Consider the following 23,603-nt stretch of genomic DNA (forward strand, 5'->3'; position numbering starts at 1 on the left):
CCTTTCTTTAATATTCTTGGGCGAGAAAAGCGATTAAAAATACACCGACAACCGACAAGGCAGGCAGAGCGAGAATTGACAGGCGGCGGCGGCATCGGCGAACCGACACCGACAGAGAGGGGAGTGTGTGCGTGCGTGAGCGAGCAAGCGCAGCGTTGCCAGCAGCATTTATTTAGCTAACTTAACCGATGACATCGTAAATTCACGGAAAAGCAGGTAGGACAAAAGCAATTAAGCATTGGCTTTCCATGGGGCAGAATCGGGGTAAACCTTGGCGTTTCAAACCGATTGAATGTATGTGGTTTTAACAGGAATTTAATTTTACAAAGTAGGGCGTGTGTTCTTGCTGCTGGCAATGCTCTTGCCGTGACGTTGTTTGTTTTAGTTTTTTTAACCCCAATAAACACACGCACACACTTGTATTTATTCGGCGAATTTCGTGGGGTGTCTACTGCATTTATTAATACATATTCCAGGCTCTGTCGCAGCTGTCTAAAGACGTATTCTCTTTCTCGACACTTGACACACACTTGATATAGTTGAATGCTTATTTTTGCTTACTTTTATTATTCACTTTTATTTTTATACGTGCAATGGTAAACAGACACTCAGAAATATACCGAAACTACGTCACAAATTTCAAAATATGCCGAAAAATACTGACGTATTATTTGTATTCAAGCTGAATCAAATTGCTTTCGGTTGAATACTAGCTAGCAACGACTATCAGCACTGAACACATATTTTTAACCGATAATCTAATCAATTTTATATAAAAGTGGCTAATTTTAAGTACCATCTTTATTGGCATTGTTTATAAAATAAGGTTTCAGTAAAAAATGTCAACAATTTCGACTAAGTTTATTTCTTTACATGGTAACTACCCATTTGCTACATATTAAAATCATTTTTATAAAGGGGAATATGTGTACTTTTCAAAATTGTTGGCCCGTTTTTTTCCATATAAGCCCCATGGAAGCGCCAGTGTGAAAAACCCCCGTTATGCATATTTTTACATTCCTTTTTTTTATATTTTTGAAAACATTGAGATTTTGATGGCAAGTGATCAAGATTTCGATGATTTCCCGCATTAATAATCGATGTGGCTCTAAATTACATTTTTACACGACTTCTACATTGGGGCATTGGCCAAGAGGGTGAGTGCATAACCTTAATATACTGGAAAATACTATGGAAAGTATTTTTATATTTTGCAAGGTGTGTGAGCCAGACATTGTGGCAAGAAAATTAGTGTACTAAGTGACTTGGCGATAAAATATACGGTCTGAAATATGCCACATATACCCACTTAAGACCCCTCTATTTAAACAGTCATTGTAGATCCCTCCTGTTGAGTCCAGGAACGTGAGAATTGCGGATAAAACACAATCGCTTATCTTCATAGGTACTTAGGCGTTGGTTGCGTTTTATTTCCTATTTGCAAAAGGAGGTTAATACATTTTATTCTTATATGTAGGTAATATATCTACGCACGCTTCGTCTTTTCTCCCCGCTCTTTCTTCGACTGCTCAAACTAATGTGACCTTGTCTTTTCATAGTGTGGCCATTTTTCTTCTCTCTTTTTTCTTTATGTAGGGTATCTGTGCCCTTGCTTAAAACTACGTATATATAAGCTAATTTTTCTCGACAACATCCCCACCACCGTGAATCAAGCACGCTCGTGATTCACAATATGTCTAGCTTTGCCAGCATACAGGTTGGGCGGTGTAGAACGTCAGCCGTCGTCTTTACAGTGGCTGAGCGAACCTGTCCGTCGCGTCCAGGCGTTACTGCTAGAATAACTCCCTTTTTCCATTGAGATCGATGAAGGTTCTTATCACAGATAAGAACAATGTCCATTTCAGCGAGTGGTGGCACTGGGTGATGCCACTTTGTCCGTCTGCATAGGTCTGGTAGGTACTCATTGAGCCACTTGTTCCAAAATGAGTGTGAGATCTGCTGAGCGATGCGCCGTTCCTTTCGAGTTGGCTGGTACTTCTCCTCTTGTGGATGTGGTGTCTGGCTAGAATTGGGAGAACCTAAAAGAAAGTGATTAGGGGTTATCGGATCGTCTGTGGGGTTATCCAGAGCAATGTGTGTAAGCGGTCTGGAATTTACTATGTTTTCAGCGTTCCACATTAGGCTATACAGTATGTCTTCTTTCAGGTTTTTGTCATGCAGCGCGTGTCCTATGGCCCTCTTCACACTGCGTACCAATCTTTCCCAGCACCCACCTGCATGGGGGTTTAGCGGGCAATTAAACAGCCATTCGATCTGCTTGGTTGACAGCTCGTTCGCTATTCTAATGTGATCGAGGTCCTGTAATTCTCTTTTCAATTCACGCTCAGCTCCCACCAGTCATACAATTTCTAGCTGCACGGCGAACCTCCTGTCGGCAGTGTGGTATGTAGTACTTTCTGCGTATTTCTGCTATAATTGTGTTTTCATTCTGGTGTTTCCATAGCTCGTGATAATGTCGCACGATCAATTTTGTAACGTGATGCCCTTGGGGCATTAATATTGGACGCCTGGTTTCTTCTCCAACCGAACATGCGTTATTAATACGCCCATTCATGCGGATCACTCCTCTTCCGTCTATGATCGGAGACAACTTCCACAGCTTGCTGTTCTTTTCGATGCACTGTCCAGTCAATAGCGCCACCCGCTCATCATGAAATGCAACATCCTGTACATTGCGGATCACTATGAGTACAGCTTCTTCAATTTCAGCTACATCAAGGGAGACTTTTCGTTTGATCTTACGATCACACATCCTGTAGACCCAAGCGACAACTCGCATCAGCCTTGTAAATGAAGAGAACCTTTCCAGCAACTCCCTGAATACGATATTGACAGATCCATATGAAGACATCTCATTGATTGATAACGTAAACTTGCTTCTTAGTTCCAGTTCCGTGTCACCAACGTAATATATCTACGCACGCTTCGTCTTTTCTCCCCGCCCTTTCTTCGACTGCTCAAACTAATGTGACCTTCTTGTCTTTTCATAGTGTGGCCATTTTTCTTCTCTCTTTTTTCTTTATGTAGGGTATCTGTGCCCTTGCTTAAAACTAAGTATATATAAGCTAATTTTTCTCGACAACACCTCCTATCCCTTCTTTTACTCACAAAAAAAACCCACTATATCCACGATTTTCACTATTTTCGGTGCAATATTAAAATACCCCTTTGGCATACAATGGGCTAATCGTTATGTGATTTGATATTATTAGCTTGCTAGGACTTTATAGCTGAACATGAAGTTTATCCGATTGATAGATTATTTTTCTAAAATAGTAGCCAACTTTTGCTAGTCATTCTTATTGGATTTGTTTAGAATTTTCACGAGTTTTCAAAGTGAAAATTCAAAAAAAAAAATACCGCTAAAAATTATTGTGTAAAAAAAGCACTACCTTTAAAAAAACTGCATACAAAATACCAGATTAAATTGGTAAACAAATTACAAGTCCCAATCTATCAAAAAAAGTTTCCTTGCCAGGTAAAAAAGAGGTAAATATTATTATTATTAGTATTATTTTCCGCGGTCTAACTCGAGTTGTTATCCAGTTTAAATAAAGTGGCTTAAGTGGGCTAAGTTCGTTTTTTCATCGGTATGGCACGCTGAAAAGGCGCCATTCTTAAGAAGCGTCCCTCCATTTTTTTTAAACTCCTAAATAATTACTGCTCGACGTCATAATGCAGCGCGACAGGGAATTATATAAACAGCAATCACTTGCTTTCAGCCCACGCAATTTCAATGAGCAGAACCGGGAACTCCAGAATGCGGCGCGTGCAAAACAGCGCGACGATCGTTTTCAAAGCAACCGCATTATTAGTGTTAGCCCAACTCCCGTCAAGCGTGCGGCACCTATACCGCCCTCAGAGGAGGCGCAGCCACGCCTTACCTATGTCGCTCCTCCTAAGGAGAATCGAAAACCAGAGCTGCCTCAGCAGCAGAGGAACCCCACCCGGGACCGTTACATAAAGCGCTTCGTGGATTGGAAGGCTGCCAGGAAGGAACAAACAAAGAACGAGCAAATTGCTCGTCGTGGTCAAAAGATGTTCACATATAAAACCGAAACACTTAAACCTGCGACAAACCCCAGAAAGAGCAGCAGAACGCTCCGGCATTTGTGCCGCCAAAAAGGCACTCCTTATACGTTTTGGCAAAAAAAAACTCAGTGTACGCAGACGGCAGCGGAGTGGAAACAGCCTTTGGCAACCCAATTGCGTACCCAGGGTCATCCATCCAGATTGCGCGCTCAGCCTGCGGCAACCATGGCAAAGTTGCAACATGCAACGTCGCGTCCTCAACCGGTCACTGTGAAGACCCAAACATCAAACATGAAACATCAAACATCAGCAAGGAATGTCCAGCCAGCCACAGTGAAGCCTGCACCTTCACGTGCATTGCCCTTGAAGCCTACAGCAGGCCTAAAGCCCAAGGCAGCAGATTTGGTCGTTGGACCTTCTGCAAATGGGGTTGTTCATTTGCCAAATGTGAGGACGCAACCATTCGAAAAGCCGGCCGTGAGTAAGCCCACCTTAAAAATACCAGCAGTGAAACCAAAGCCCATTCAAGGAGGCGGCGGAGGGGGAGCTGCGGGAAAATTTAAGTCGACCGCAGTAGCAAAAGGGCCGGCAATAAAAAACAAGCTTGCCAGCCAATTGTCGACCAGAATGAAGGCCAAGAGCAACGTCAGCAAGTACGTAGGTCTTCAAAAGAATGTTTGAAATCGGCCGGAGCTGATGAGAGAGTTGGTTGAGGCTGGGACCACTGAACTCCCACTGCCTCCCAATACGCCGCTGGAAGAGAAGATAAGTTTCCCTGCTCTGGCCACATTCACGCAGTGCAATACGAACAATTGCAGTCAAGAAATGATAGAAGCCTTGGGTGAGATTTCAAATCTGAGTCCAGTGAGTCCAATGAGCAGCCACCGAGATTCGAAAGCGAAGCGGAAATTTGACTTTTCTAGGTACTCTTTGATAAAAACGGCAGCTGAAGAGAGTTTGATCTTGGATCCATATCTGGCTAAGGGTAAGTACAACAGGAATAAAATGGAGTAAAATGTAATATTATTGGTTTCCAGATCCAGATGATAAAGAACAAGAAAATTCTACTCTGAAGGCAGCTGCGGAGCAAACCCCTCGCAGGATTTCCGATGAGAAGCCCAACTACTTAAGTCCATATGTGAGCGTCTCGCGCGGTAAAGTCAACTCTCGCTGTGAGCGTGAGAAGCGAAACAGCATGTATTTGCCCGGTGAGGAGTATCCTGTTGCCAATCGGCGGCCCTCGAGTCGGTGCTCTACTTTCGCATACAGCTGGAGAATGAGATTCGACGACTGCGAGATATCTGCAGCGAGTGGGAAGCCTATAGCAAGGAGAATGAGGCGCATCTGGTTGAGACGGGCGGCATAGATATGATCAATGTGGCCATTGGACAGACAAATTTGCTCTCTACCAAGAAATTGATGCAGTTCAGCGGTCTAATTGACCGTTGCGAGGCGGGAGCTACGGGCAAGAACCATCGACCCTACGATGGCAGCGAGGAGACGAAACCCGTCCAGGCAGAGGATCTGGAAGAGTGGTGGGACATGCTGCGACTCCAGAGTGAGAATGTTGACAAGCGCTTTGATAACTTGAAGCGATGGAAACAGAACAATTGGCAGGACCCCGATGCAGTTGAGGAATCGAAAATACCAGCCAAGCCTGTGGCCAAACCAAAGTCTAAGCTGGGCAACAATTTAAACGCTAAGCCCAAGGTCAAGGCCAGCAGTAACTTGATCCAATTACTCCGCAAGGCCCATGCTGAAATGAAAAAGGCTAAGGCGGATGTGGTATCAGCGGACGATGCCCCGCAAACTCCATCTCGCAGCAGCACTCAGCGACCGTCGGTCCTTCTCTCCTGCTCGCACCGTCCTGCGCATGTCTGTAGGCGAGAGCCGTTCTTCCAATGGTGGCAACACTCTGCTCAACTCTGCTATATTGGCCGCAGCCCTCCCAATAAGGGACGCCAGTCGATTCTGAAAAAACCAGGGACCAGCAAGCGTGAAAGTCGTGGAGTTATTTTCAGTACAAAGAAAAATGTACGGCACTTCAAATTCACCTACGAAGAAGGCACTATTAGCGATGATGAGCCCTTTGGCGGCGATAAGCTAGAGGATTGCGAGGAGGACATGTCGATCGAAGCTTCAGGGGAAACACGTTCCGTAGACCAGGGCCCTGCAGAAAATGAGCCGCAATCCGCGTCTTAGGCCATCCACCGAGTTTATGTAGTTTATCTATCATTTATTATTTAAAGTTACGTTTTTGTTTATATGTATAGTATTATTTAATTCTGAAAATTATGTTTCAATTTCAAAGCCTTGTTTTATATTTTTTTTTTAATTAAGTACATCAATCAATCAAATAAAGGAAAAAAACGAGGGGGAACGTTGTGAGTTGCTGCCGACATCGCAACTCTACAGTTATACCCGATACTAAGTCACTATGGCTCTCCTCCGGCAGACGCCGTTAATATTAAACGACACGACAAAGATTGCGTGCGAGAGAGACAGAACATCAGTCTGAGCGTGACGTCGGGCGCTGCGTAGCCACTGCAAATTGATTTGTTCCTATTGGCTATAAAAATGATCTGATCTGATCCAGATTCAGCAATCTGATAGATATGGTCATTATCTATGATTCTGCGTTTTTAGTTTTCTCGAATGTGCAATATTGTGGATGCAACAGATTTTCGTCCTTTGTGTGGGCGGAAGGGGGTGGGGTGAAATTTTGAGATACACGTTTTATAGTAAGATCTAACAGGAGTGCGGATACCAAATTTGGTTACTCTAGCCTTAATAGTCTCTGAGATTTTTGAATATCCTCAGATTTTCGTCCTTTGTGGGGGCGGTCGTCTCGGTCCGATATATATTGCCTGGAGTAGGTAATTTGGTGTTTGTGGAAGGGAATATGGATCGCTTCCAGTATAAGAAGATATTGGAAGAAAATTTGGAAACATCGGTGGATACATTGAGCCTGTCCAACAGGACAACGATCCAAATCACACCGCACATGTTGTGCGTGATTGGTTGCTGTATTATGCCCCAAGACAGCTTCGTTCACCACCCCAATCTCCAGACCTTAACCCAATCGAACATCTTTGGGACATTTTAGAAAGATTGGTACGGAAGTATAACATCAGCAGTCGGGAAAGCCTCAAAACCGCCCTCATTCGAGCTTGGGCCGAAGTTCCGCCCACAACAACCGAAAATTTGGTGGCATCGATGCCCCGACGACTACAGGCTGTAATAGATGCCAATGGTGGGCCAACCAAATATTAAAAGTATAAAAAGTATTAATATTAAGATGACTTTGAGACTATAATACAAAAGCATAGAGGCTGTATGTACACTTTTTTCCGTGAACATTTTATGTTTTTTCGTTGTAACTTTAGTATACATAATTTTTGTTTAAGTTTTTTTTCTGAAATAATAATAACTTTAAGTGTCCTAAATAATGGCATACCAACTTTTTTAATTTTCATTGCGAAAACCCGAAATATTGAAAAATCGGTGCTGCATGTTGACTTTTTTCCTTGACTGTATAAACAATAACTCATATATTTGATTGCGCGTTGTATGTAGTTCTCCTCTCCTCTCCTTTCTTTAATATTCTTGGGCGAGAAAAGCGATTAAAAATACACCGACAACCGACAAGGCAGGCAGAGCGAGAATTGACAGGCGGCGGCGGCATCGGCGAACCGACACCGACAGAGAGGGGAGTGTGTGCGTGCGTGAGCGAGCAAGCGCAGCGTTGCCAGCAGCATTTATTTAGCTAACTTAACCGATGACATCGTAAATTCACGGAAAAGCAGGTAGGACAAAAGCAGTTAAGCATTGGCTTTCCATGGGGCAGAATCGGGGTAAACCTTGGCGTTTCAAACCGATTGAATGTATGTGGTTTTAACAGGAATTTAATTTTACAAAGTAGGGCGTGTGTTCTTGCTGCTGGCAATGCTCTTGCCGTGACGTTGTTTGTTTTAGTTTTTTTAACCCCAATAAACACACGCACACACTTGTATTTATTCGGCGAATTTCGTGGGGTGTCTACTGCATTTATTAATACATATTCCAGGCTCTGTCGCAGCTGTCTAAAGACGTATTCTCTTTCTCGACACTTGACACACACTTGATATAGTTGAATGCTTATTTTTGCTTACTTTTATTATTCACTTTTATTTTCATACGTGCAATGGTAAACAGACACTCAGAAATATACCGAAACTACGTCACAAATTTCAAAATATGCCGAAAATATACTGACGTATTATTTGTATTCAAGCTGAATCAAATTGCTTTCGGTTGAATACTAGCTAGCAACGACTATCAGCACTGAACACATATTTTTAACCGATAATCTAATCAATTTTATATAAAAGTGGCTAATTTTAAGTACCATCTTTATTGGCATTGTTTATAAAATAAGGTTTCAATAAAAAATGTCAACAATTTCCACTAAGTTTATTTCTTTACATGGTAACTACCCATTTGCTACATATTAAAATCATTTTTATAAAGGGGAATATGTGTACTTTTCAAAATTGTTGGCCCGTTCTTTTCCATATAAGCCCCATGGAAGCGCCAGTGTGAAAAACCCCCGTTATGCATATTTTTACATTCCTTTTTTTTTATATTTTTGAAAACATTGAGATTTTGATGGCAAGTGATCAAGATTTCGATGATTTCCCGCATTAATAATCGATGTGGCTCTAAATTGCATTTTTACACGACTTCTACATTGGGGCATTGGCCAAGAGGGTGAGTGCATAACCTTAATATACTGGAAAATACTATGGAAAGTATTTTTATATTTTGCAAGGTGTGTGAGCCAGACATTGTGGCAAGAAAATTAGTGTACTAAGTGACTTGGCGATAAAATATACGGTCTGAAATATGCCACATATACCCACTTAAGACCCCTCTATTTAAACAGTCATTGTAGATACCTCCTGTTGAGTCCAGGAACGTGAGAATTGCGGATAAAACACAATCGCTTATCTTCATAGGTACATAGGCGTTGGTTGCGTTTTATTTCCTATTTGCAAAAGGAGGTTAATACATTTTATTCTTATATGTAGGTAATATATCTACGCACGCTTCGTCTTTTCTCCCCGCTCTTTCTTCGACTGCTCAAACTAATGTGACCTTCTTGTCTTTTCATAGTGTGGCCATTTTTCTTCTCTCTTTTTTCTTTATGTAGGGTATCTGTGCCCTTGCTTAAAACTACGTATATATAAGCTAATTTTTCTCGACAACATCCACACCACCGCGAATCAAGCACGCTCGTGATTCACAATATGTCTAGCTTTGCCAGCATACAGGTTGGGCGGTGTAGAACTCCAGCCGTCGTCTTTACAGTGGCTGAGCGAACCTGTCCGTCGCGTCCAGGCGTGACTGCTAGAATAACTCCCTTTTTCCATTGAGATCGATGAAGATTCTTATCACAGATAAGAACAATGTCCATTTCAGCGAGTGGTGGCACTGGGTGATGCCACTTTGTCCGTCTGCATAGGTCTGGTAGGTACTCATTGAGCCACTTGTTCCAAAATGAGTGTGAGATCTGCTGAGCGATGCGCCATTCCTTTCGAGTTGGCTGGTACTTCTCCTCTTGTGGATGTGGTGTCTGGCTAGAATTGGGAGAACCTAAAAGAAAGTGATTAGGGGTTATCGGATCGTCTGTGGGGTTATCCAGAGCAATGTGTGTAAGCGGTCTGGAATTTACTATTTTTTCAGCGTTACACATTAGGCTATACAGTATGTCTTCTTTCAGGTTTTTGTCATGCAGCGCGTGTCCTATGGCCCTCTTCACACTGCGTACCAATCTTTCCCAGCACCCACCTGCATGGGGGTTTAGCGGGCAATTAAACAGCCATTCGATCTGCTTGGTTGACAGCTCGTTCGCTATTCTAATGTGATCGAGGTCCTGTAATTCTCTTTTCAATTCACGCTCAGCTCCCACCAAATTGGTACCATTGTCAGATCGGATTCTTACTGGTCTTCCGCGCCGCGCCATGAAGTTATGCAATACTCGAAGACACGTATCTGTTGTCAGGTCCCTGGCAATTTCCAAATGAATTGCTCTTATTGTAAGGCATGTAAATATGCATATCCAGCGTTTCTCGGTACTCCTTCCTCTTACAACCAGAAACGGTCCCATATAGTCGATTCCAACATATGAGAATGGGCGTACGTACGGAGAGAGTCTGTCCTTAGGAAGTTGTCCCATTAATGGCATTTTTGGTGAAACTCTCTGGATTTTACAAGTCATCATACAATTTCTAGCTGCACGGCGAACCTCCTGTCGGCAGTGTGGTATGTAGTACTTTCTGCGTATTTCTGGTATAATTGTGTTTTCATTCTGGTGTTTCCATAGCTCGTGATAATGTCGCACGATCAATTTTGTAACGTGATGCCCTTGGGGCATTAATATTGGACGCCTGGTTTCTTCTCCAACCGAACATGCGTTATTAATACGCCCATTCATGCGGATCACTCCTGTTCCGTCTATGATCGGAGACAACTTCCACAGCTTGCTGTTCTTTTCGATGCACTGTCCAGTCAATAGCGCCACCCGCTCATCATGAAATGCAACATCCTGTACATTGCGGATCACTATGAGTACAGCTTCTTCAAGTTAGGCTACATCAAGGTAGTTTTTTCGGTTGATCTTACTGTCATACATCCGGTAGACCCGATCGACAACTCGCATCAGCCTTGTAAATGAAGAGAACCTTTCCAGCAACTCCCTGAATACGATATTGACAGATCCATATGAAGACATCTCATTGATTGATAACGTAAACTTGCTTCTTAGTTCCAGTTCCGTGTCACCAACGTCTGAAGTTCCTAGATTCCATTGACTTGCGTCCTCTTGAAGGAATTGAGGGCCTCTCAACCAGGAGGTTTCTCGAGTTCCAGATCTGAGTTTGGTGCCAAAGTCTGCCGGGTTATCCTTAGTAGGCACCCAATGCCAATCTTCCAACCTTGTGGCTTCAAGTATCTCGTCAATTCTGTGTCCTACATATGGCTTATATTTTCTGTGATCTGATTTAATCCATGCTAAGACAGTCTTGGAGTCGGACCACATGTGGACACATTTGGGGTTGACGTCGTGACCCTCAAGAATACATTTCCTGAGACGAGTTCCTAGCACTGCCGCCTGTAGCTCGAGCCTGGGTATGGTCGATAGTTTCATTGGGGCACACTTGGTCTTTCCCATTATAAATGAGGACTTCCATCCAGATTTCGTACGTATGCGCCAGTATCCAACTGCTGCATAAGCTGACTCACTCGCATCGCAAAATATGTGTAGTTCAATTGGTTCCCCAAAGAACTCTTCAGCGTAACATCGGGGTATCCTTATTTTGCATGCTTGGCTTAGGCTGCGCAACCAACATTTCCATTGCTTTATATCGTCGCCCTCAATTGGCTGGTCCCACTCTGTTCGCTTTTGCCATATTGACTGCAGAAGCAGTTTAGCGATCAGGGAATATTCGGCTAGAATTCCAAATGGGTCAAACACAGACATAACCACTCGCAATACTTCTCGCTTAGACGTTATTCTTGATTCTGAAAAGATTGATGCGGCAATTTTGTTAAACGAAAGTGAGAACCCAAATTCGTCGCTGCGTGTACACCAGTACATTACAAGGACCTTTTGATAATGCGAAGATTCATCCCTATCAAGAGTTATGGGTTCAGCTACTTGTTCGTTACCAAAAACCTTGTTGAAGAATTTCGAATTGGACACAAACTTTCTCAGTTCGAATCCTCCCTTTTTGTGAATGTCAACTATCTCCTTCACGACTCTCACAGCCGATTCTTCGGATGAAAAACAATGCACCAAATCGTCCACATAATGGTTTTTAATAATGGCATTCACCGCATCTGGATACGATTCCTTAAATTCAAGTGCGTTTCTATTTTTCACATATTGAGCAGAGGCGGTGAACATTTGGCTCCAAAGGTCATGACGTGCATTTCATACTCTTTCATCTCGTCGCCTGGATTCTTCCTCCATAGTATGCGTTGGGCACATCGATCCTCCTTTCGTATTATGACTTGGTGGAACGTTTCTGCTATGTCAGCACAGACTCCAATCGGTTTCTGTCTGAACCTCATAAGAATGTCCGTTAGGGATTGATACCCGTCGGGGCCAGTCATGAGCATGGAGTTTAACGACACTCCATCGACTTCTGCAGCCGCGTCGAAAACAATTCTCAACTTGCCGGGCTTGTTAGCATTTAAGACCCCAAAATGAGGCAGGAACCATTCTTTTTTCTTGTCCACTTCCAGTTCATTGCTTGTGATATGCCGAATGTATGACTTTTCTTCGTATGCTTCCATCAGGTCGCAGTATTTTTTGTAGTACTCTGGATCATGTATAAATTTTCTTTTCAAAGACAGTTGTCTCTTTATTGCCATTTTCTTGCTGGCAGGCAAGACGACGTCATCCACTTTCCATAGTAATCCCGTTTCAAAACGGTCACCAATACGTTTTGTCGTGGTTGATAGCAATCGGTTCGATCTCTCAGTTTCTCGACCTTCTACGTGGTTTTTCACAATCCGCACATCCATTTCGGAATTCGTGATGTAGTCTCGCACCAACTGTTCAATGTGCTCGTCATTGTGTTTAACCAGATGTACGGACTTTACATTACTCATGGATCCTGATTCTCCGCGACATTTTCCATACGCAACCCATCCCAGATTGGTTAATGCAATGGCTGGCCCAACGTATCCCATAGATCTCATTTGCTTTGGAGCTATCAAATGTAGGTTATCTAGTCCGATTAGTTTTTCAGGTCTAGCATTTCAATAGCCTTTCACAGGAATACTCTTTATGTGTGGGTATTGCGAACTTAGCTCTGACATGTTTACGGATTGCTTCGGCAGCCGTAAATCCTTAATAGTCCTTACTCCGTTTAGTGCATAGACCTTGCCTCCACGTTCATCAGATATTCCAATATTGAATCGGCTGACCAATTCCGTTGATGTCTTTTCTCCAAACCATTGCAATGTCAGACTTTCTTTGGGCCCATGTAATCCTAACTCGTCTGCCAGGCTTTCATTTATAAGGGTTACTGCAGAACCTTCATCCAAAAAGGCGTGGCACCTCACTATTTTATTTTTAGCATGAAGATTAACAGGCAATATCTTAAACAAAATCATTGAGCTAGCCTCATGCGTTTCTGTTCCTGTAAACTTTACTTCCTCGCCTGGTTGATTAACTGATTCTGCATGGAGCAAACGGTGAATGCGTTTGGCACATCCATCAAGTCCACATTGGTGATGTCGTCTACATTTTTGACTACGATGGCCGTACTTTAGGCAACTGAAGCATAATTTTCTTTCCCTTACATGCTGCCATTTTTTTTCAAGTTCTAACTGGGCAAATGAGTTACAGTTTTCCAAGTCGTGTTTCCCATTGCAGGCGGAGCACGCCTTCATGGTTACAAGTCCGATGTCGTTTGCATGGAATAGTCTCGACTTTTCCTTCTTTGGCTTGAACGTCGCCTGATCGTCAACCAATCCTGCGTCTTGAATTTCTTCGGCCAATCCCTGAAGCCATAGACTTAAATGACTGATCGATTTTTCATCTCCTAGTTGCTTGGAATGGCGTGCCCACTCCAGTCTCTGTTGCACTGGCAACTTTAAGATTAACTCCTCCATTAATGTTGGGTTTTTTAACTGCTGATGTGCGTTAGCTGCTTCTAAGAATGAAGCCAAGTTTTGTACCTTCATTTTGAACTGTACTAATTGTTCCAATCTCCCTTCGCGAATGCTCGGAAATTCTCTAACGCGACTAATCTGGCTTTTTACGAGTTTCTCCGGTCTACCAAAATTTTGTTTAAGGGTCTCTAAAATATTTGAAACGTTAGAACTGTGAATAAGAAAACATTCAACGGTCTCCCTAGCCTTGCCCTTTATTGCCTTTTGGAGGCGTAACAAATTTTGCCTGTCACTGTATCCGTACTCTGCAGTGGTCATAGTGAAAGCTTCGTTGAACATTGGCCACTCTTCGGGAGCACCATTAAACTCTGGTAGATCGTACAATTTTCTTTGCGTTTCCTGAGAAGGAACCGGTTGCCTTGGTGATGAGACTGCGTCTGATATCACTGAGGGCTCAGCCGTGGTTGATTGTGGTCCTGGCTCGCCAGTTGTCCTTCCACTAATACCAAGGGATCGCATAAGTATATTAGTTTTTTCCATTTGAATTTGATTCATCCGCAGAACTTCCATTTGGAACTGCTGCATCTCCATCATAACGTTAACAACGCCATGTGATTGGGCTTCTTTTGATGTGCCGGGCCCGGCCCCCTCCATATTTGAGGCTTCACCTTGCGCGGATTCTCTTTCCACTTTTCCCATCTCAACGTTGTCCTCGTCCATTTCATCCGTTGCCCTTAATTTGCTCATTGCTCTGGTAATCATCACCCGCAGACTAACCTTTCCCCAAATCAACAATCAAATTGGCACTTACCAAACAAACCACAATCCAGAAATTTTCACTCGATTTCATCAGCCAACTGCGCACTCAAGCCTCTAGTTGCTGGCCCGCAAGAACTTCGTTGGTTAGAGCGAGATGGCAGTATGTGCACGATCTCGCATACATACATATAAATGTGCGCTTTTTTCAGCTGCCTGACGTTCGCACCCACGTTGGCCTCCGTGTTCTGCAATGTTTATTATCCACGCACGAGCGAGATGACCGTCTCCTTGTGGGTTCCGTCGCTTCTCCAATGTCCAGTATACTTCAGTGCTTGCACCACGAGTCTCTGCCCGTCTTCATACAAACTCCAAGAACTCTAGCGTCATTGGCTTCCAAGAAGCGAAATAAAAGATGTTGAGTCCAGGAACGTGAGAATTGCGGATAAAACACAATCGCTTATCTTCATAGGTACTTAGGCGTTGGCTGCGTTTTATTTCCTATTTGCAAAAGGAGGTTAATACATTTTATTCTTATATGTAGGTAATATATCTACGCACGCTTCGTCTTTTCTCCCCGCTCTTTCTTCGACTGCTCAAACTAATGTGACCTTCTTGTCTTTTCATAGTGTGGCCATTTTTCTTCTCTCTTTTTTCTTTATGTAGGGTATCTGTGCATTTGCTTAAAACTAAGTATATATAAGCTAATTTTTCTCGACAACACCTCCTATCCCTTCTTTTACTCACAAAAAAAAACCCACTATATCCACGATTTTCACTATTTTCGGTGCAATATTAAAATACCCCTTTGGCATACAATGGGCTAATCGTTATGTGATTTGATATTATTAGCTTGCTAGGACTTTATAGCTGAACATGAAGTTTATCCGATTGATAGATTATTTTTCTAAAATAGTAGCCAACTTTTGCTAGTCATTCTTATTGGATTTGTTTAGAATTTTCACGAGTTTTCAAAGTGAAAATTCAAAAAAAAAAAAACCGCTAAAAATTATTGTGTAAAAAAAGCACTACCTTTAAAAAAACTGCATACAAAATACCAGATTAAATTGGTAAACAAATTACAAGTCCCAATCTATCAAAAAAAGTTTCCTTGCCAGGTAAAAAAGAGGTAAATATTATTATTATTAGTATTATTTTCCGCGGTCTAACTCGAGTTGTTATCCAGTTTAAATAAAGTGGCTTAAGTGGGCTAAGTTCGTTTTTTCATCGGTATGGCACGCTGAAAAGGCGCCATTCTTAAGAAGCGTCCCTCCATTTTTTTTAAACTCCTAAATAATTACTGCTCGACGTCATAATGCAGCGCGACAGGGAATTATATAAACAGCAATCACTTGCTTTCAGCCCACGCAATTTCAATGAGCAGAACCGGGAACTCCAGAATGCGGCGCGTGCAAAACAGCGCGAGGATCGTTTTCAAAGCAACCGCATTATTAGTGTTAGTCCAACTCCCGTCAAGCGTGCGGCACCTATACCGCCCTCAGAGGAGGCGCAGCCACGCCTTACCTATGTCGCTCCTCCTAAGGAGAATCGAAAACCAGAGCTGCCTCAGCAGCAGAGGAACCCCACCCGGGACCGTTACATAAAGCGCTTCGTGGATTGGAAGGCTGCCAGGAAGGAACAAACAAAGAACGAGCAAATTGCTCGTCGTGGTCAAAAGATGTTCACATATAAAACCGAAACACTTAAACCTGCGACAAACCCCCAGAAAGAGCAGCAGAACGCTCCGGCATTTGTGCCGCCAAAAAGGCACTCCTTATACGTTTTGGCAAAAAAAAAACTCAGTGTACGCAGACGGCAGCGGAGTGGAAACAGCCTTTGGCAACCCAATTGCGTACCCAGGGTCATCCATCCAGATTGCGCGCTCAGCCTGCGGCAACCATGGCAAAGTTGCAACATGCAACGTCGCGTCCTCAACCGGTCACTGTGAAGACCCAAACATCAAACATGAAACATCAAACATCAGCAAGGAATGTCCAGCCAGCCACAGTGAAGCCTGCACCTTCACGTGCATTGCCCTTGAAGCCTACAGCAGGCCTAAAGCCCAAGGCAGCAGATTTGGTCGTTGGACCTTCTGCAAATGGGGTTGTTCATTTGCCAAATGTGAGGACGCAACCATTCGAAAAGCCGGCCGTGAGTAAGCCCACCTTAAAAATACCAGCAGTGAAACCAAAGCCCATTCAAGGAGGCGGCGGAGGGGGTGCTGCGGGAAAATTTAAGTCGACCGCAGTAGCAAAAGGGCCGGCAATAAAAAACAAGCTTGCCAGCCAATTGTCGACCAGAATGAAGGCCAAGAGCAACGTCAGCAAGTACGTAGGTCTTCAAAAGAATGTTCGAAATCGGCCGGAGCTGATGAGAGAGTTGGTTGAGGCTGGGACCACTGAACTCCCACTGCCTCCCAATACGCCGCTGGAAGAGAAGATAAGTTTCCCTGCTCTGGCCACATTCACGCAGTGCAAGACGAACAATTGCAGTCAAGAAATGATAGAAGCCTTGGGTGAGATTTCAAATCTGAGTCCAGTGGGTCCAATGAGCAGCCACCGAGATTCGAAAGCGAAGCGGAAATTTGACTTTTCTAGGTACTCTTTGATAAAAACGGCAGCTGAAGAGAGTTTGATCTTGGATCCATATCTGGCTAAGGGTAAGTACAACAGGAATAAAATGGAGTAAAATGTAAGATTATTGTTTTCCAGATCCAGATGATAAAGAACAAGAAAATTCTACTCTGAAGGCAGCTGCGGAGCAAACCCCTCCACGCAGGATTTCCGATGAGAAGCCCAACTACTTAAGTCCATATGTGAGCGTCTCGCGCGGTAAAGTCAACTCTCGCTGTGAGCGTGAGAAGCGAAACAGCATGTATTTGCCCGGTGAGGAGTATCCTGTTGCCAATCGGCGGGCCTTCGAGTCGGTGCTCTACTTTCGCATACAGCTGGAGAATGAGATTCGACGACTGCGAGATATCTGCAGCGAGTGGGAAGCCTATAGCAAGGAGAATGAGGCGCATCTGGTTGAGACGGGCGGCATAGATATGATCAATGTGGCCATTGGACAGACAAATTTGCTCTCTACCAAGAAATTGATGCAGTTCAGCGGTCTGATTGACCGTTGCGAGGCGGGAGCTACGGGCAAGAACCATCGACCCTACGATGGCAGCGAGGAGACGAAACCCGTCCAGGCAGAGGATCTGGAAGGGGGGTGGGACATGCTGCGACTCCAGAGTGAGAATGTTGACAAGCGCTTTGATAACTTGAAGCGATGGAAACAGAACAATTGGCAGGACCCCGATGCAGTTGAGGAATCGAAAATACCAGCCAAGCCTGTGGCCAAACCAAAGTCTAAGCTGGGCAACAATTTAAACGCTAAGCCCAAGGTCAAGGCCAGCAGTAACTTGATGCAATTACTCCGCAAGGCCCATGCTGAAATGAAAAAGGCTAAGGCGGATGTGGTATCAGCGGACGATGCCCCGCAAACTCCATCTCGCAGCAGCACTCAGCGTGTGATCGTAGTACGCGACCGTCGGTCCTTCTCTCCTGCTCGCACCGTCCTGCGCATGTCTGTAGGCGAGAGCCGTTCTTCCAATGGTGGCAACACTCTGCTCAACTCTGCTATATTGGCCGCAGCCGAACAAAACGCTCTTAATCATACCCCCCCCCACCCAATAAGGGACGCCAGTCGATTCTGAAAAAACCAGGGACCAGCAAGCGTGAAAGTCGTGGAGTTATTTTCAGTACAAAGAAAAATGTACGGCACTTCAAATTCACCTACGAAGAAGGCACTATTAGCGATGATGAGCCCTTTGGCGGCGATAAGCTAGAGGATTGCGAGGAGGACATGTCGATCGAAGCTTCAGGGGAAACACGTTCCGTAGACCAGGGCCCATCAGAAAATGAGCTGCAATCCGCGTCTTAGGCCATCCACCGAGTTTATGTAGCTTATCTATCATTTATTATTTAAAGTTACGTTTTTGTTTATATGTATAGTATTATTTAATTCTGAAAATTATGTTTCAATTTCAAAGCCTTGTTTTATATTTTTTTTTAAATTAAGTACATCAATCAATCAAATAAAGGAAAAAAACGAGGGGGAACGTTGTGAGTTGCTGCGGACACCGCAACTCTACAGTTATACCCGATACTAAGTCAGTATGGCTCTCCTCCGGCAGACGCCGCTAATTTTAAACGACACGACAAAGAGTGCGTGCGAGAGAGACAGAACATCAGTCTGAGCGTGACGTCGGGCGCTGCGTAGCCACTGCAAATTGATTTGTTCCTATTGGCTATAAAAATGATCTGATCTGATCCAGATTCAGCAATCTGATAGATATGGTCATTATCTATGATTCTGCGTTTTTAGTTTTCTCGAATGTGCAACAGATTTTCGTCCTTTGTGTGGGCGGAAGGGGGTGGGGTGAAATTTTGAGATACACGTTTTATAGTAAGATCTAACAGGAGTGCGGATACCAAATTTGGTTACTCTAGCCTTAATAGTCTCTGAGATTTTTGAATATCCCCAGATTTTCGTCCTTTGCGGGGGCGGAAGGGGGTGTGGCGAAATTTTGAAACAAACTCGTCTCGGTCCGATATATTAGGAGTGTGGGTACCAAATTTGGTTGCTATAGCTTTTGTAGTCTCTGAGAGCTAGGCGCTAATGTTTTACTCTAGGCAAAGCCGCCTATGCTACGTGTGTGTTAGAGAGAGACAGGGCGAGAAAAAATGAAATTGTTTTCTTGATGCTGGCTATAATAATAATACGATCCAATTCAGATTCCGCAGTCTTAAAGATATGGTCATTATCTACAATTCTACGTTTTTGGTTTTCTCATATCTTTAAAATTGTGGATGCCACAGATTTTCGTCCTTTGTGGGGGCGGAAGTGGGCGGGGCGAAGTTTTGAAATATTTTTGTGGCAGTGACATATCACAGAAGTCTGGGTCCAAAACATCGTTGCTCTAGCTCTTATAGTCTTTGAGCACTAGGCGCTGAAGGGGACGGACAGACGGACGGACGGACAGACGGACAGACGGACAGACAGACATGGCTCAATCGACTCGGCTATTGATGCTGATCAAGAATATATATACTTTATGGGGTCGGAAACGATTCCTTCTGGACGTTACACCTATCCACTTTTACCACAAATCTAATATACCCCAATACTCATTTTGAGTATCGGGTATTGTTGTTGCTCCGTGCGTAATGAATAGCGCGTAGTTTTGTGTTTGTCGCCTTTTAGTTAGTCACTTGCTCTGTTTTTTTGTGTTGTTTTATCAGCCTTGAATGCACCACACTCACACACGCGCACAGCATACATACATATGTATGAGGGTTTCTTTCGTATTTTCCAGCTCCGTTGAGATTAAAATAGTGCTCTTATTACTTTGATTTCCATTTTATTATACAGTCAAGGAAAAAAGTCAACATACAGCACCGATTTTTCAATATTTCGGGTTTTCGCAATGAAAATTAAAAAAGTTGGTATGCCATTATTTAGGACACTTAAAGTTATTATTATTTCAGAAAAAAAAACTTAAACAAAAATTATGTATACTAAAGTTACAACGAAAAAACATAAAATGTTCGGGAGTACCACAAGGCAGCCATCTAGGCCCCTTACTCTTCACACTCTTTATTAATGACTTACCTTCAGTATTAACATACTCTCGAGTACTTATGTATGCGGATGATGTTAAACTCTGTGTCCAGTACAAGGACATTTCATTTCATTCTCGCTTGCAATCCGATCTCAATAACTTTCAGTCATGGTGTTGTGCAAACTTGTTACACCTTAATGCCTCGAAATGCAAAGTTATGACATTTCATCGTTCTAGCCCTTTGTTGGCTCCCTACACCCTATTTGGTGGTTCTCTTGAGAGAATTACCCTGGTGGATGATCTGGGTGTTATGTTAGACCCCAAGTTAAAGTTTTCCGAACACATTTCTACCATGGTAAATAAGGCCATGGGCGTGCTTGGGTTTATAAAGAGGTGGTCAAAGGAATCTCTATACCTCGCTTGTTCGTCCGATCTTAGAATACGGCTCCTGTGTATGGTGCCCTCAGTACAAAGTACACCAGGACCGTATAGAATCAGTACAGAAAAACTTTTTACTCTTTGCTCTGCGGGGCCTTAACTGGGATGCGGTTGTAAGACTCCCATCTTACTCTAGTAGACTACTATTAGTAAACCTCCCATCCTTAGTTAACCGTAGAAAAATGCTTGGTGTGATATTTATGCACAACTTGATCAGGGGTGACATAGACAGCCCTGATCTGTTGAGCCGCATAAACTTCACGATTCCTATTAGACTGACTAGAAATTTTATACCGTTGTTCCTTCCACTTTGTAGATCGAATTATTCCTTGCATGAACCGTTTAGGGTCTTATGCTCGGATTATAATTCCCTCTACCATATTATATCCACCACTAATTCTCTTCCTCTTATTAAATTAATAATCCATACAAACCTTTCTATTAATTAGTAACTGTAGTGGTATTTGTACTTTGATTGCATGCTTAGTTTCTTAGTAAGTTTAGTACTAATTTTCCTCGAATGTTAGTCTAATAGCTATCTTTCTTGCATGTTCGCGTTTGGTTCGGCTACGCACCGCGCGTCATGCGGCAGCGCCCCTCGGTCGGTTGGGCGTGAGGAGGGCTGCGTTTTGCCTGGGATCCGCGCGTAACAGCCTTCTGCTGGTGTCACACGGGCCACTTGACGGTGCAGTAACTGCATCGCCTCTTGAAAGATGCAGTCATTGCATGTCAACGTCCACACAAAAAAGTGTACATACAGCCTCTATGCTTTTGTATTATAGTCTCAAAGTCATCTTAATATTAATACTTTTAATATTTGTTTGGTCCACCATTGGCATCTATTACAGCCTGTAGTCGTCGGGGCATCGATGCCACCAAATTTTCGGTTGTTGTGGGCGGAACTTCGGCCCAAGCTCGAATGAGGGCGGTTTTGAGGCTTTCCCGACTGCTGATGTTATACTTCCGTACCAATCTTTCTAAAATGTCCCAAAGATGTTCGATTGGGTTAAGGTCTGGAGATTGGGGTGGTGAACGAAGCTGTCTTGGGGCATAATACAGCAACCAATCACGCACAACATGTGCGGTGTGCTTTGGATCGTTGTCCTGTTGGAAGATCCAACCGCTTCCCAGGCTCCCAGAAATCAGAAAAAATTGGGGACAATAAGTATTTTTCGTACAAAATAAAAAGTGTCCGAATAATTGTTGTGCGTAAAAAAGTTGCCTTTTTGATACTTTTAATTTTGTTTGATATGCCAAAGAAGGTTTTTTATGTTTTTAGATTTGAAATTAGTAGTAGTAATATCCATGTTCATAATGAAATAAAAATTTGTTTTCAAACTTAAATACTTTTCAAGTTATTTATAAAGAAAGCTGATATAGACTAGTGTCCGAATAAATGTTGTGCTGACTGTATTTAGCTACCTTAACTGATGACATCGTAAATTCACGGAAAAGCAGGTAGGACAAAAGCAATTAAGCATTGGCTTTCCATGGGGCAGAATCGGGGTAAACCTTGGCGTTTCAAACCGATTGAATGTATGTGGTTTTAACAGGAATTTAATTTTACAAAGTAGGGCGTGTGTTCTTGCTGCTGGCAATGCTCTTGCCGTGACGTTGTTTGTTTTAGTTTTTTTAACCCCAATAAACACACGCACACACTTGTATTTATTCGGCGAATTTCGTGGGGTGTCTACTGCATTTATTAATACATATTCCAGGCTCTGTCGCAGCTGTCTAAAGACGTATTCTCTTTCTCGACACTTGACACACACTTGATATAGTTGAATGCTTATTTTTGCTTTCTTTTTTTTTTTTTTTTTTTTTTGAGGATTTAATTTACCAAGCTACCCGTGAGTAGCGTGGGATTATTTGGCCGCCCGCCTTTTGAAGGTGGAAATTGCCAAGTCAAAGAATATAAGATGTTGGAGTACTGTTTATAGCTTTACATCAATTTCGTCGATGAAGTCAATTAGTGTTTGGTACGCGCTGATGTTTTCTTTTTCAAAGAATTTGTAAATATCATTATATTTTCTTAGAGATGGGAAGTTTTGCCTTGTTGTGTTGTACTTTGTACAATTGAAAATTAAATGCGAGGCGTTATCGATACTATCGCATGTATCACATATGTTACTAGGAACTACATGCATTTTGGCGAGAGTGTGCCTATCGAATGCGTTACCACTAAGCAGTCTGTTGATTCTTTTAGCGTCAATGGCCTTAAGCTTTGTTTTATTTAGGAACCACGGTTTGGATGATGTTGAGGGGAAAAGCGAGCAGTAACCTCGGTGCTTGATACTGGCAAACTCGGCGTATTCTCTCTCCCATTCTGCTTTTAAGATTCTGTGTATTTCGCACATAGCGGGTTTAAGGTTGCATTTAACCACTGTGTATTTTCCTCGTCTGTGGGCTTCTTTGGCTGCTGCGTCAACTGAAGTGTTCTGAGGGATGTTACGTGTCCGGGAATGTAGTGAACCTCTACAGTTCTTAGATGTGGATTTTGTTGGATCTTTTCTCTGATTTTGTAGGCGATAGAGTTATCCTGAATGTTCTTCGCCAGAATGAGGGCCCCGTTTCTGCTGTCTGTCAGGAGCGCGACACGAGGAAAATTGTACAAAATAGCATGGTCTAATGCCTTCTCGATAGCAAGGAGCTCGGCAGACAACGAGGAAAGGGTTTTGTGCATGTAATAGCTATCTAAAAAAACTGTCCTATCGTGCAGGAAAGCGGCGCTGGAATGCCCATCTGCGACTGACCCATCCGTGTAATAGATTTCAAAACCACCCTTTGTCAGCTGATCCTTCTTTTCCCCGTGGAGCAGCATGATACCTGCCTGGTCTATAGCGTGCTTGTTGGGTGCAGAACCCTTGAAAAATTCTAAGTCGGAGCTAATTTTAGTGCAAAATGAAGCTGTGTTCTCGAAAACCTCAACTCTATCTATTATGCTGCCAAACTCCCGATATGCCTTAGCGTAGCCCGTTTTTAAATCCCTATTTGCTGACACTGTTTCACTTGCTGGGAGCAAGGGAGCAAATGCAAACACCTTAACCAACTTTTTCGCCGCCAGGAATCTCATACTGTAGTCCGG

The 23,603-nt window shown here is 43.2% G+C and overlaps 2 protein-coding genes and 1 pseudogene across 2 annotated transcripts; 2 read left to right on the forward strand and 1 right to left on the reverse strand.

The window, feature by feature from the left end:
* Positions 1 to 1,393: 1,393 nt before the first annotated feature.
* LOC117191141 lies at positions 1,394 to 10,670 on the reverse strand. The gene is made up of 2 exons (XM_033396104.1): positions 8,205 to 10,670; positions 1,394 to 2,039 (listed from the first exon to the last, which is right to left on the reverse strand). The coding sequence occupies exon 1, from the start codon at positions 10,526 to 10,528 to the stop codon at positions 9,335 to 9,337; it is 1,194 nt and encodes a 397-aa protein (XP_033251995.1). The 5' UTR covers positions 10,529 to 10,670; the 3' UTR covers positions 1,394 to 2,039; positions 8,205 to 9,334.
* Positions 4,187 to 6,363, forward strand: LOC117191144 (guanylate kinase-associated protein mars-like). Its single transcript, XM_033396108.1, has 2 exons — positions 4,187 to 5,038; positions 5,091 to 6,363. Exon 2 carries the CDS (start codon positions 5,422 to 5,424, stop codon positions 6,253 to 6,255), a length of 834 nt encoding a protein of 277 aa, XP_033251999.1. The 5' UTR covers positions 4,187 to 5,038; positions 5,091 to 5,421; the 3' UTR covers positions 6,256 to 6,363.
* Positions 10,671 to 15,787: 5,117 nt separating the features above from the next.
* LOC117191655 lies at positions 15,788 to 18,507 on the forward strand (annotated as a pseudogene).
* The last annotated feature ends 5,096 nt before the right edge of the window (positions 18,508 to 23,603 follow it).

Source organism: Drosophila miranda (assembly GCF_003369915.1).
Source record: "Drosophila miranda strain MSH22 chromosome Y unlocalized genomic scaffold, D.miranda_PacBio2.1 Contig_Y1_pilon, whole genome shotgun sequence".
NCBI lineage: Eukaryota > Metazoa > Arthropoda > Insecta > Diptera > Drosophilidae > Drosophila > Drosophila miranda.